We start from the raw sequence: 15,248 nt of genomic DNA, 5'->3' as shown, positions 1-15,248 counted from the left end.
ATCCATCTAGTATTGAGTTGTGAGATTCAATTATATGAATCCAAACACACTACGTATATACTCCCGATATATGAATTACCATAACAACATACTCCTAGTAAATTTTTATGTGGGATTAAGGAATGAACGGTTGTAGTTGAGCTTAGCAATAGTAACTTTTAGATTAGGATGAAGTTAATATTTTAGATGGGACTAACAAACAAGCAAGAGACGTCAATCTCATCCCCTTCCACGCCTATAAATATCAAATCCAACCTCTCAACATATACCCAAATCAACTCATCGCCAAACAAGCCTACTTTGTAGTATACTCATACACAACAAGAGAGAGAAAAGAAATGGCAAATTTTCCAGTGATCAGCTTGGAGAAGATGAATGGAGATGAAAGAGGCGCAATGATGGAGCAAATCAAAGACGCATGCGAAAACTGGGGCTTCTTTGAGGTAGATTTCTCCCTTCTCCTTCAGAATCTGCGAGAATGTATTTATATTAGTAATTTATTGATTGAAATTTGCAGGTGGTGGAGCACGGAATCGAGCCGGAGTTCATGGACAAAGTGGAGAGGCTGACGAAGGAGCACTACCGCAAATGTATGGAGCAACGTTTCAATGAAATGGTCGCCAGCAAAGGCCTCGAGACTGTCCAGTCCGAGATCGACGATCTCGACTGGGAGAGCACCTTCTTCCTCCGCCATCTCCCCGTCTCCAACATCTCCGACATCCCCGACCTCGATCAGGAGTACAAGTCAGTCATACTATAACATAATTATCACTAATTTCATAAATCATCGAAATCGCAATTAAATTAGATCAAATTACCAACAACAACAGGGACGTGATGAGAGAGTTCGCCGCGAAGCTGGAGAAGCTAGCGGAGAAACTTCTGGATTTGCTGTGCGAGAATCTGGGCCTGGAAAAGGGCTACCTGAAGCAGGCCTTCCACGGCTCGAATGGGCCCAACTTCGGCACCAAGGTCAGCAACTACCCGCCCTGCCCGAAGCCGGACCTGATCAAGGGCCTCCGGGCCCACACGGACGCCGGCGGCATCATCCTCCTCTTCCAGGACGACAAGGTGAGCGGCCTCCAGCTCCTCAAGGACGGCGAGTGGGTGGACGTGCCGCCAATGCGCCACTCCATCGTCATCAACCTCGGGGACCAGCTCGAGGTCATCACCAACGGCAAGTACAAGAGCGTCTTGCACAGGGTCATAGCGCAGACGGACGGAACGCGGATGTCGCTCGCATCCTTCTACAACCCCGGGAACGACGCGGTCATCTATCCTGCCCCGGCGCTTGTTGAAAACGAGGAGAAGCTCTACCCCAAATTCGTGTTCGAGGACTACATGAAGCTCTATGCCGGCCTCAAGTTCCAGGCGAAGGAGCCCCGATTCGAGGCGTTTAAGAATCTCGAAGATGCTTCCACTGTCGCCTCTGCTTGATCATTGCTCCATTTTTTATTGTGTTATTATTATGTTATTACTACGGCTGTGTTTAGATCATATGGTATCTGTGTGTGTGCTTGCTAGATTAGTGTGTGGGATGGGATGATTCAGCTTTGAAGAAGTCTCTCAAATAATTAATTATTGTTTCTATGAAATGAATTCTTGTGTTAAGTGGTGATTGATTTTTTAGTGGTGCATGATACTGTACTACTCTGTTTGAATTTTATAAATCAGAAACATAGTAATTGAAGATCAGGGGCAGCTGCTAAAAAGGCTTACTTTTGAAAATCAACAGTGTCGTTAAAGTAGATATCGCCGCAACATTAAGTAAAAGGTGAATATTGAATAGAATATGCATCAAGTGTAATAAGGCAGAGTCATGCTGCATTTAAAGGGGGAGTTTGTATCCAATTTGCCTCATTATTTGGGAACAATGAGGCAAATTGGATATAAATATATTTGATGTCCGTGAGAATGTAAAAGGCAGATTCTAGGGGTAATTTAATCCCACAATAATCACTTCATTGGTAAATCTAAATAAGATGAGAATATAGATTATGATCTTCATCAGTACTCTGTCGGAATGGGTGTGGGGCCTTGGATGAGGATTTCACCTGTTTTAGTACAAGGCGGGTGAAATCAATAACAAGGAGGTAAAGTTAAGTCTCATCTCGAATTATCCAACCCGAATATACATTACTCCCTCCGTCCCACATAATTTGGGACACTTTGATCCGGCACAGGTTTTAAAAAATGTAATGGAAAGTGAGTTGAAAAAATTGGTGGGATATGAGTCATACTTTTAAAGTATTAGTTTTATAATAAAATGTGAGTAGGAATGAGTTAGTAGAATATGAGGTCCGCTACCAAAAATGGTAAAAGTGAAATGAGACAAATTATGTGGGACCGAAATGGAATACTGGGACGAATTATCTGGGATGGAGGAAGTACTTATTAACATCAAAGTCTTCTTCAAAGTAATTGTCAAGCAACTCCAAATAGCACATATGATTCAAGCCTTCACAAATAGTCTCAAGTTTCTAAACAATGAAGATAAAGTGTTAGTCATCCCCAATTCATGTGTCATTATCATCTCAATTATTGCAACAACATAAAACATCAATTCATAAGATTGTCAATCAAAACAGAGCATAAACACAAGGACAACCAAAATAGCTACAAGATCGTAACATAGAACTTAAATACACCAATTTTACACAAGAAACATTGCATATTCACCAAAAATTCCACAAATAACCTAGTCCAACATGTTCATAACTAAAGAAAAATAGTGTAAAAAACAAAAGACAACATTGAAGAATCTAGACTCGATGCACCTGAAAAGGACATAATCTTGCTTGGAAGTGCCTTTTCTAACCTTGGCAGAGTGGGGGAACTTCCTTTTACTCTTTCTTTTCTTGATTGGCAAATAAAGAGAAATTTAAAGATCGTTTTACGATGGATTTGAACACGAGACTTTTGACCTTATGCATTCAAAATAATCACTTTATTTGTCGTATTCTACATGTTTCATTAAAAATTAGAAGGCAATAACTTAATCAACCTCCTACTAAATACTCACTGCGTTCCATAGTAATAGAGTCATTTTTCCATTTTAGTACGTTCCATAGTAATAGAGTTATTTTCCTTTTTAGTAAAAGTCAACATATTTTTCCATACCTACTCTTCATCTCTCTACCTTTTTCATTTTCCACTTTATTCTTCCTTCAATTAACTCACCTAACACAATTTTTCTTAATCTCCGTGCCGAAAAGAAACGTCTCCATTACTATGGAACGGAGGGAGTAAGAAGGATCACAGAGTTTGAAATTTTGGGATTTTTGATACCCGGTTTGATCCGGATCGGATACCCGAATTGAATAATTAGGTACTGGAAACTTATTTCAGGTCTGATATCACGAAGCATGTTTTGGTCATTTCGGGATTGAGAACACATTTTTTGGGTTGGGTATCAGGTGCCCAATTTGACGTCCTACATGTGCCATTTAGGAAAGTGATTATTTTTAATAAGGCAAATTGAGTTATAGTATGTTTTAAAAGAGAGCTATAATTGGGCCCTAGAGCAATTTGAGAAAATAAACAGACGATATATTATATCAGTATGAGCAGTAAGAATTATCAAATCTATTTTGGGCTTTTACTCTGTCTTATTACCAACAGACATGGGCCGCAAAAAATGCAATGAGCTCAAGTAGCAAAGTTATCTAAAATTAAATCTACTGCAGGTCGTTTTTTCAATTTTCGCCACTTGTTTATTTATAGGAAAAATTATAAAAAGTAAACGGCTCAAAAGTCTATCTTCCAAAATTTTATAGAAAAATGTCCTAATATGTTTGGCGAACAAAATCAAAACAATGAATTTGTGATTGATTTCATCTAAATGATGTCATTTAATTAAATAATAAGTCAAGTATAGCATATGTGTGAGAGATCTTTTAATATAATTGCTCTTAAACTAGTTATAATTTTTTATAAAACAATATTTTTCCAAAACATGGCACAATTCATAGTCTCAAAGATTATTAAACATATAAGGGATATTGGTCTTTAAAATCATGAACTTTGCCTAAAATTTGGTATTTACTACGAACTTTAAAATTGGTATATAATATCACAAACTTTACATTTTGTTTAATATTTCCCAAACTCACTCGAATAAAATATTTTCATCAAAATCTTATTTTACATAAGCAACCGTGATACTTTTATGATATTTTAAACCACTTTTAAGTTCATAACATTTAGGATAAAAAGTCATGTTGAAAATCACGTTAACTTAATTGTGTCAAGTATGATAAAAAAAAGCCTCGTAAGTTAGTCAAATATAGTAATAGATATGCCATGGCCTTCACCACCAAAATTCATCACTAAACAAAGCATGTCATATTCCAAGACACAAAACCACAAAAAATTCAAGCAATTACAAGCTTAAAGCAACCATTCAAGCCAAGTCATCTTTGAACTAGCAATTTATCACTCAATCCTTCACAAATTCGAAAATTAAGCTAACCTCAGCAACAAATCATCAATACCCATCATAAGACCAAGTGAAATCAAGAAGAGAGTGGGAAAAATCATAGTACCTTTTTAGCTTAGAAGGGGGAAAAATGAAATTTCCAAGTTATGCCTTGTTCTTGAGCAAATCCACCAATTGCTTGATTCAACTCTTGAATTGGGAGGATAACGTGGGTGGTGTGTGTGCTAAAGTGAAGTTTGTGGGAGGAATTTGAGAGAGGAGGGGGAGAGGGGGAGGGGGTTAGACGGAAAAATCAAAGAGAGAGAAAACGCCCGACCCAGGCGTTTTTCTTGGGTCCCGATCGCGCCCGACCTGTATTCGTAGTTACGTGATGTATTATACATGTAGTTATGAACATGGATGGACATGGATTATACATGTAGTTATTTTTAACATGGTCTGTGTATGCATTTCATGGATTATGCTTGTTATTAACATGATGTGCTCACCTTATTCACATAGCTTATGCTTGTTCTTGTGACTAACATTGTGTGTGTATTCATTAAACATAAACTATTACTAACGGTGTGTGTATTCACATAGCCTATGTTTTCTGTTAACATTATTAGAATTGTTGTTTCAATCATCGTACATTGATTTTCATGGATTACATGGCTTATGCTTTCTCATTTAATATACATGGTGTGTGTATGCATTTACCATGGACTATGCTTTCTTTGCACATGTTATGTGCATGTTAGTAACATTGGTTTTACATGAGTTACATATTCTATGCATGTTGTTAACATACATCGACTACCAATATAATCTATGTAAACTAGTTAATATGACTTGTATGCGTATGTAACATGAATTGCACATGTATCTCACAAAGATTGTATATATACTTAACATAGATTGCACATGTAGTTCACACGGATTGTATATATGTAGTTAACATGACTTGAATTAGTATTTAACATGGACTATATACTATATATTAACATGAATAGTATATATTCAAAACGACTTCTATTAGTAGTTAACATGGTTTATATATGCATTTAACATTGTTTGAATTCTATGCAGCTATGGTGCATGAATAGAGTTGTTCATTATTAAGTGGCAAGATATTGATATGCATATTCCGGATTCTCCAAAACTGCAATTGTCTTGAAACAAATGACAATGTTCTATATCTACTAAATTAAGTAATAGCTGTTAGATATTTTATCTTCCTCAAATTTTACTCAAAATTCAATACCTCTTTAACTAGATGTCAACACTTATAAAAGTTTCAGCTGGAATCTTAATGAAATTCCAATGAAAGATAAACTAGGTGCCAACATTTATAGAAGTTTCAATTGGAATCTCAATGAAACTATTCTAATAATGGAATCACCATAATCTACTCGGAATTCAATACCTCTTTAACTAGATGTCAACACTTATAGAAGTTTCCACTGGAATCACACTGAAATTACAATGAAAGATTAACTAGATGTCAATACTTATAGAAGTTTCAACTGGAATGTAGTTATTATCATTTCACATAACTCTATACCCCATAACAGTATTTGAATGAAACTATTCTAATAATGGAAGATTTAACTAGATGTCAACAAATTTAAATAAATGAAATTACCAGAAGGACGGGTATTTTATCTTCCCCTTCGTTGGATACCGAATAAGTTGGGATTTGAATTTCTGAACACCTCATTATGTTCTCCAACTGAAATGCGCCTAGAGATTTGAGTTGCTGGGAGATGAATTTTGGTTTCGCCAACCGAGAATTGGAAGATGAAAAGGAAACTCGGGTTCGCCAACTGAAATGCCCCAAACAAATTTGGTTTCCACAGATTTTGGTGTCAATTAGGTTACCGAGGTTAATTATAATTTCCGAGGAGAGGGCGGTGATAATTACTGAGGGATATGCGCCGAGAGATTTGAGTTGCTAGGAGATGAATTTTGGTTTCGCCAACTGAGAATCGGAAGATGAAAAGGAAACTCAGGTTCGCCAACTGAAATGCCCCAAACAAATTTGGTTTCCACACAAATTTTGCGTTAATTAGGTTTACCGAGGTTAATTACAATTTCTGAGGAGAGAGCGGTGATAATTACCTAGGGAGATGGAGTACATTTTTATTTTTATTTTTTATAATTTTTAGTAGAACTAAAAAGTAAGTAGTTCGCATAAGTGTAAATCATAAATTAGTACATACAAGCCATGTGAATTGTGAACATTGTTATTAGTTAACATGGCTTGTATATGTAGATTAAATGAGTTGTATATGTAATTAACAAGTATTTTATATGTAGTTAACATAACTTGTATTCATAGTTAATATGGACTGTATATGTATTTAACATTGTTGTATTATATATGAAAATGATATATGTAGATAGCATGACAGATTTATGTATCAACGTGTATTATATATGTAGTAAACATGACGTGTATTCGTAGTTGGTATGGATTTTATAAGTAGTTACATTGTTGTATTATATATGTAATTGACAAGGATTTTATATGAAGTTAATATGACTTGTATTCGTATGTACCGTGACCTGTATATGTCTTTAACATGGATTTTATATGTAGCTAACATGACTTGGTATGAATTGTAAATGTATTTGCATTGTTTGTATTATATATGTAATTGATATGGATTGTATATGTTTCAATATGACATGTATTCGTAGTTAAGTGTTGCGGACATGGATTCGTAGTTGTTTTATTATATATGTAGTTATATTGCATGTTGTGGACATGGATGAACAAGGATCATGCTTATTGTTAACAGGGTGTGTATGCATATTTTGGATTATACTTGCTATTAACATGGTGAGGCACTATATTCACATAGCTTATGCTTACTCGTGTGACTAACATAGTTTATGTATTCGTTTACCATGTAAATGTTTTCTGTTAACATTATTAGAATTGTGGTTTCAATTGTACATTAATATAACGTGTTTATGGGGATGCCATCCAATGCATATCTTGTTTACGTGCTCAGGCTCATTGAGCAGAACATAGCGAGTTTTTGGTTTCAAAATTTCTTACTCCCTACATCCATAGAGTACCCACAATGAAACTTATTACAATACTCAAAGGTTCACACCAGAAGAGCCAGGTTATTAATCGAACACAAACCAAACATCCATTACGTACGATTGGGGAGCAATATGTACACACAACCACACCCTATTTTACACATCATATCAGCATCAACGAGTCAAGGACTACCACCAAAATATTGTGCAACCGTAACAAAATTAGTTGGTTCAGTAGTGTAGGGAACATATATATGTATATACTAATGACAAATTACCAAGGATGATAGAGAATATTCAAAACCCAAAAGCATAGTCCACTTGAATATATGAGTGACCTGACATATTATTGTCTCCAACGCTCGATTTAGCTCTTTCAGTTATGAAGATGAGCCCGCCACCCTATAGGTGAGTTAGAAGCAAACGAACTTGCGTGCGAGCTTATCTGTGAAGTGCCATCCCCGTCATTCTTGATAAATGGAATCTTTGGGCAGAGTCTGATTTTTCTTCAACCTTGTGCGCAGGTTCCCATGTGGTCCGACATCAATCCAATATATCCCCTTAGCAATCATGGATTCCAGTGGCCTCGACGTCATCGTCGAACAATTTGCGGCGGACTGTGGGTTTGGGGAAGACAGTGGGTGAGTTCACTTCTTTGTTGTCCGATGCAACCTCGTAACAACCAGAGTCGTCAGATGAGTCAACATCACTTGAGGATGGGATGCTAATGAGATCAGTATGTGAATCCTCCAGCGAAGGGGTGCTTCTGCACAGAGGAAGTTATTGTTGTTAGAGGAAAATGCCATCTATTGTAACATGATATGAGCCATAATTGAAACAATAGAAAGATCACCTGCAGGATCTTCGTCTAGACGCAATCATCAAAGAAGATGCACATCTCACTCTTATCCCAGTACGTCCCCGGATGGTTCACAACCTCTTTAAAGTTTCAATAGCGTAGGGACAGGATTTTGACATGGATGACGAGCTCGGCTTCATTGAACTGCATACCTACTTGACCTACTTGAGCGCCAATTTCGGAAGCCGCTGTCATCAAGAAGTACTGAGGTAACTTCTCGCTCGTCTATCCCTTCTCTCCCTTCAACTTGATTATAGTGTCAAGTAGGATGGTGTTGGTTTTAGCTGTCCATTTTCCGTTGTAGAGGTAGTGGCGTTGGAGTGAGATTCTGTCCATCCCGTCTCTCCCTTCAACTTGATTATAGTGTCAAGTAGGATGATTGGCGGTTAACCACCAAATATTGATTACACTTAGTCGCCAAGTGTAGGAGATTTCATGATGACGCTTCGGCTGATGACCTCATTTGGTAGGTGGTGCATTAATTATTTCAGCATCTTCAATGCAGGAGAAAAACATCTCGTCTTCTCGTTTGCTCGGCTGATGGCATTTCGTTTTCCATTGCCGGTGAGAGGATAGATTTGTGTATGCATTTACCATGGATTATGCTTGTTTTTTACATGTGTGTGCATGTTAGTAACATTGGTTATGTTTGTTGTTAACATAGGATTGACATATTCTATGTTTAACATGTATTATATAAGTAATTAACATTTATTCTATATGTAGTTGACATGGATTGTATATAATTTTCAATGTCTTTCAATTTTTTTTCTTATAAAGGCCTAGTACAATGAATATCAAGGCAATATAAATAACTATTTGGTAGACAAGTTGGCTTCTCTTGTCATACCTCATAAAATATTGAAGAAGTGGCTCTATATTATTTCTGCAAAGGTTCCATCAGTTCACATGGCATGTTAGAATAGGTGATATATATTGCAAGAAACTCATGGGAAATTCATGAAAAGACAAAGGTCGATAAGTACTTATTTCTTGAAGTCCAACAACCCACATTGAACTTTTGAAAGCAGAAGCTCAGAAAATCATCACAGTACGACCTCTTAAAAACTGCTAGAAAGTTAAACGAATATCAGTCAATTGTCGAGCAGCATTAGAGGCGACATATTACAACCGATTCATGTATCTGCTTTTCGCATTATCTTAGTGTTCGGATAATAACCCGTAGGCGCATATGGGAGTACATCAAAAAGCAACCAATTCAAATCAAAAAGAGAAGCTTTTTTCTCATGTGTCCAGCTAAAGATTTATCAGCATTTATACTTTCATGTGATGCCACATACTGTTCCTCATAGTTGCTTACTATTTTCCTTCACTTGGGGATCCTTTTTTCTTCCTTGGACGTCTTGACACCTTCTTTATCCACTTCATCTTCAGCTTCATCTCCTTGATCTTCTGTATTCAGCTTCTCGACATCTAATGTTGCATTCTGTTTCTCGACTTCATTTTCAGCTTCACCTCCCTTATCTCCTAAACCTTCTGCATTAGCCTTCATCAGCTTGAGCTTTAATTGGGCAATGAAATTGGCATCGTTCAAAATTTCCTTCTTTGCGGGTGCATAAGAATCGAAGCTCGTGCTACTTTCTTGCGGTTGCTCCTATTCAATATCCCTAAGAAAGTAAGACAGTCTCATGATGAAGACGACATCTAACAAAATGGAAGTTTTCAAGGACTCAATGTTAGACCATTTCTCCTGCTACGTCGTTCAATTTTGTCTGGTAACTTCTCCGTTTCCAGCCTCACCTCTGGGATTTTATGTACAATCTCTAATTCCTAGTTTACCGGCTTTCGGGGAAGATGATACACCATGTCGAACAATTGCCCATTCTCCAGAGTCTTCATATATGTTGTATCTAACTCCTTAGAAGTAGGTTCCTAGGAGGTATGTACAATCAACTGCAAAATAAAATATATTGTAACATTCTTCATTCAACTAAATTAACAATTAATAATTAAAGTAAACTTACGTCTAGATTTTCGTTGAAGTTATCAAATTCGTTCCTGCAATTTAAGGACATCTACTTCAAACATCTAGGCATGGCCTCTTTAGATATGTGCTCCACACATTGTTGTCCTAGTTGTGCAATGGTCTCATAAGACTACAGCTGTATGACCCAGATCAGACCATTGCAATGATATTTATCCACATTTAATGTCGGTCCAGCATATTCAACGTAAGACGATAACACCAGCATTGAGTTTGCCCCCAAGGATAGGCATTCCACCGCTCGTAGTCTTCGACTAGATGCCATGCCCAAGAATCGATTGAGCAGTTGTCTCTGCACAAGACGGTCAAGTAGCAGATAATCAACAATGCAGCTTTTATGTAGCTCTCCGTGCAATCCAAATTCTTGGCAGAGAAGTCGGCACATAGCATTGTCAATCGTAACTTGTTTACGTTCTTACGATTGAAATGGGTGTAGAACAGACTTCTAGAATGAGGCTTTTTACATTTTTTGTCGTGGTATTGGAAATTGGATTTGCCAAACCAGAGCCCTGTGATGAGGGCGAACTTCTTGGCAGAAAACTTGATAAACCGTCCACCTACCAGAAACCAAAGTTCATTCAGTGGGATTGCATTCGCCTGAATCTGTAGTACAAGTAGATAGTGTAAGGTCATATTAGTCTTTCTTCCTTTCTTAATTTCCAAGAGGTGCCCTAAAGCACTGTTCTTAACTTCATTCACCACATCATCTTTGCCTATCTTTATCAAAGTAAGTATTATGTCGTTTGGACCAAGGATCTATTGGGATGTTGTAATGTATGCATGTGAAGACCTATCATTTCTCGATTTTTTCCATCTAATCGGTTCCTACAAAAGAGTTCATATATTTCATATCCAACAATGGCACCAAGTGATTAAAATCTCATTTCCAAGCTGCGGGCAGCTTCGCTCCATCCGCAGCAAAGAGAGGCCGTCCTTTTGGCAATGGAAGCAACAACGCCGCTTTATCTGCCGCTACAACAGTTGTATCTGCAGCTTCCGACGATAACATTTGCACTCCACCCTCTTCGGCCCCTCCAGGTCCACTCCACCTTCACTGGTTTTCAGAGACGCCATTGATTTGTTTGTTGAGCGCTACAAAAGCAAGAATATTTATGTCATTGCTGCAGCCATGGATAGAGAATACAATGATGTCATTTATCAGCCTCAATTAGCCGAAGACGAAGAACTTGACTAATTTTTGTCGTTCGGAAAAGGACTTCGGCCTGATTTGAATCCGCGCAAAAAAGATGACGAGTTTATTTTAGAAATGCAAGCTGTGAGGCCGCAAGAGCTTGATATTCTGAACAGGTTCAGTTATCTAATTGAGAAGATGCGAGATACCGATGTTCTTGGACACTATCAAAGCAAGCACCGCTACTACAAAACTAGCTTATCATGGCACTCGAAATTGCCACTAGAAATATGTTGTCATTACACTTTATTTATAATGGCACCTTAAGGAAGTGCATTAACGGTGACTGTAATTAAAGATCACACGTAATTAAAGATTTAGTATTATTACACGTAAAAATTTCATCAACCGTGTGGCACTTAGAAGTGCCTTATAGCGTAATCTATGACTACACTCATTATTATAATTCTAAAATTACTAATGACCTCCTATACAAATATATATTTATATTTCTCCGTGCAAATTTCTATAATTTACATTTTTATCTGTAGATATATATAATTTATATTTTGCTTCTTCAAATATATATAAACTTTTCATTCTTCAATTATTTAAACTTTCTCTCTTTCAAGAGGCATAATTATAATAAACATTCAAAATACGAAGTAAAACAACTATCATATCATCAATTTACTTAGTACTTTCAATGAAATAGAAGTCATACAATATTCAAATATGAAGTGTTAAAATTATCCTACAAAACTACATTCCAAGATCGCTTCACCTATTCTATTAAGCCTCCATTCTCATATTCTCCCCAATATTTGACCATTAGGATGTCCAAGCAACTCAATACCCTGCATCCAATACACAATTAAATCAAAATTTAAACAAAACCAATCATTTAGACAAAGACATGTAAAGAAAACAGGGCAATATATTGATATGAGACTCCTTGGTGGCACTTCTTAAAAAACTTAGTCAACACCTAGGAAATATACAAATCCTTATATGGAGTCCAAAACATAATGCTTATGTGGAACAATCTAAATTTTAAAGATATTAAAGTACTAATATGCATTGAGTAACTGTGAAATCAGAAACAAAATGTATCAAGTCTCACTGTCAAAGCTTACTCCACGAAAGTAATAAACAACATACTATGCTCGCATGATCGTACTTGGATGTAGTAATCTGAGGACCCTTTCCCTCATTGCAAGATGTTCCGAATGAATCTGGAAATAGCTTCTCTCTACCTCAATTTTGTAAAATTCAACCATAGGGATTATATCACACTTAAAAACAATAAACAATTTGAAATATGAAACTTACAGATCACAATTTATCAAATATGCAATCTATACTCTATACTCCACATATCTTGGACAGGGGAAGTTGCATCTAAGACCTTGTGGAAACAAACAAAGATGACTCTTAGACATAAAGTGCAAAATATCAAATATGAAAAGCAAAACACTTAGAGAAAAACCTATGATCTCAAATATGTATACGTAGAACAAAAGGCAAAAAATGAAATGTAGTTAAAAAGGAACAAAGCTTAAGTATTCTTTTAACTATGTTTTAAATTCTTATCAAATGAACACCAAAAAAGAAAAAAAGAAAAAAAAAACAATAGTTTTTTACCTTTGTGACATATTTGGTTTGTCTTGCAAAACAAAACAACTATTGCTCCGTCCTTAGAAGCCATAAGTGTTTACATTGGAGCAAAAAACACATATACAACCCGACTATTGATAAACAGAGTACAATTTAGAGATCCAACAGAAGCAAATATATTTACTAGATAGAAAAATATATACTACTTTGAAAGAAGAAAAATTAAAACTGACTTTGATAAACTCAACACACAACCAAATACTCTACTAAGTTTTCTCAATCTCCAACCCAATGCATCCCTAACTCCAAAACCTATAAAATTCAGTCCAACAAAGTTTATAGAGACTTAATCTACACCAAATTATCCAAATTCTAAACTTGGAATTGCAACATAATTGTAATCCATAAATAAAATTGCAAAATAAATACATTAACATCTAGGGTAAGGGAGTACAATTTTTAGGACCATTGTACAATTTTTAGGACCATTGCAAGCGAAGAAGATTTTTGAGTCTATAGAAGTACTGCACAATATATCAAGCTTGATTGAACACGAATTAAAGTTTGTTCTGAAGAGGTTCGCGGTAGCTGAGAATGAAGGTTTTCCACGTTTTGCAATGTAGAGTGAAGGCATTTTCTATGTTTCAACTACATAATGATGTCCTGAATTAAGGTTTTAACTCTGGTTTGCATTTTCTATGTTTCATTTGACTACTGAGACTTGGTTGGAGATTATACATATTCTTGCAGTTGTGACTATTTAGATATAACAGTTCAACCTTAAATAAAATAAAAAATAAAAAAATAAAAACTAATATGGACTAATGACACAAGAAGGCACATTTTCATTCCTGTTCTGTAATCCTTCTTCATTATTATTCGAGAGTTTCATTACAGATTTGTTGGGTAATCCTAGGGGTGGGGAATTATACCGGAATACCGGACTTACCGTACCAAAAAAATACCGAAAATACTGATTTTTCGGTATACCGTAGTTTTTTGGTACGGTAAGATATCGTACTGAAAGATTCGGTATAGTAACGGTATTATATTTTCAATACCGCGGTATACCGGTATATACCGGGAATATATGCCGGTATATAGAGTTACTTATGTCAACTATAGAGACATTATGTCAACTACGATGTCAACAACATACGTTACTTATGTCAACTATTATGTCAACAACAACATTTTAAAAATAATTAACGTCAACAACAAATATTTTCATGTCAACGACCTATATTATTTATGTCAACAACAACGTTTTACATATAATACATGTAGATATATGTAGTTGACATTATATGTATGTAGTTGACATGGATTATATATGTAATTGACATGGATTGTACACATAGTTGACATTATATGTGAGTAATTGACATGAATTGTATATATAGTTGACATTACATGTAGTGGCGGAGTTAGGGTGGGGCCCCTAACAATATTAATCAGTAATCATAAATAATATTATGTTGCTTTTCTTGATTTGATGACTTATAATTTTTTTTACCTATATAACATATATTGCATAATTTAAGAAGAAAAGAATATTTTTTTGACAATATTTATGTTATTAAGTGTAACAAAAAATAAAATAAGAAATCTTATTATAAAAATTGTATTTGAATAAATAGTAGTGACATGATAATTATGGTGATAAAGGTTAATAATTTTAGAAAATTTGTTCTATTTATAAACACACTATGCTTATATATTTAATTATAATAGATTTACTATAAACTACATTTAATAGAATATTTTGAATTTAAATGAAATAATATTTATCTACAAATATTTATATTGTATTTATTATTTATGATTATATACAATTTTTACATATACTAATATTTATCTGCCAATTCTTGAGTGTTTGATTCTTCTTATTTTATGCAATATTACTACAATTTCTACTGATTTTATGATATTTTTGGAACTTTTATGAGATGTTTAATTTATTTTGTAATGTATATAGAAACATTATTATAATATATCAACAAACATTTCAGTATGTGTCAATAAGTGTTTAACTATTCCTATATTTTGTTTCATTACTACAAATTTCAACAGATTTCATGTTTGTTGGAATTTTTACGATATTTAGTTTATTTTGTAATATATAGAGAAATATTATTATAATACACAAATAAATATTCTA

At 35.2% G+C, this 15,248-nt stretch overlaps 1 protein-coding gene and 1 long non-coding RNA gene across 2 annotated transcripts; one reads left to right on the top strand and one right to left on the bottom strand.

The window, feature by feature from the left end:
• The first annotated feature begins 260 nt into the window (after nucleotides 1-260).
• On the top strand, nucleotides 261-1,611 carry LOC125186825 (1-aminocyclopropane-1-carboxylate oxidase 3-like). The gene is made up of 3 exons (XM_048083281.2): nucleotides 261-443; nucleotides 518-744; nucleotides 831-1,611. Exons 1-3 carry the CDS (start codon nucleotides 339-341, stop codon nucleotides 1,435-1,437), a joined length of 939 nt encoding a protein of 312 aa, XP_047939238.1. The 5' UTR covers nucleotides 261-338; the 3' UTR covers nucleotides 1,438-1,611.
• A 10,539-nt stretch (nucleotides 1,612-12,150) lies between these two features.
• LOC125191010 (uncharacterized) lies at nucleotides 12,151-13,557 on the bottom strand. The gene is made up of 2 exons (XR_016130527.1): nucleotides 12,632-13,557; nucleotides 12,151-12,327 (listed from the first exon to the last, which is right to left on the bottom strand). It is a non-coding gene; the product is annotated as an uncharacterized LOC125191010 (long non-coding RNA).
• Between the last annotated feature and the right edge of the window lie 1,691 nt (nucleotides 13,558-15,248).

This window comes from Salvia hispanica, chromosome 5, assembly GCF_029641045.1.
Source record: "Salvia hispanica isolate PSC_SH4W2 chromosome 5, Shi_PSC_v1, whole genome shotgun sequence".
NCBI lineage: Eukaryota > Viridiplantae > Streptophyta > Magnoliopsida > Lamiales > Lamiaceae > Salvia > Salvia hispanica.
The sequence above is the reverse complement of the archived record's forward strand: the minus strand, read 5'-3'. Positions and strand labels throughout refer to the sequence as shown.

Coding starts and splice junctions, on each gene's coding strand:
- LOC125186825 (XM_048083281.2), top strand. CDS start 339: ATGGCAAATTTTCCAGTGATCAGCTTGGAGAAGATGAATGGAGATGAA. Junction 444..517: donor AAAACTGGGGCTTCTTTGAG/GTAGATTTCTCC, acceptor TGAAATTTGCAG/GTGGTGGAGCACGGAATCGA. Junction 745..830: donor GACCTCGATCAGGAGTACAA/GTCAGTCATACT, acceptor CAACAACAACAG/GGACGTGATGAGAGAGTTCG.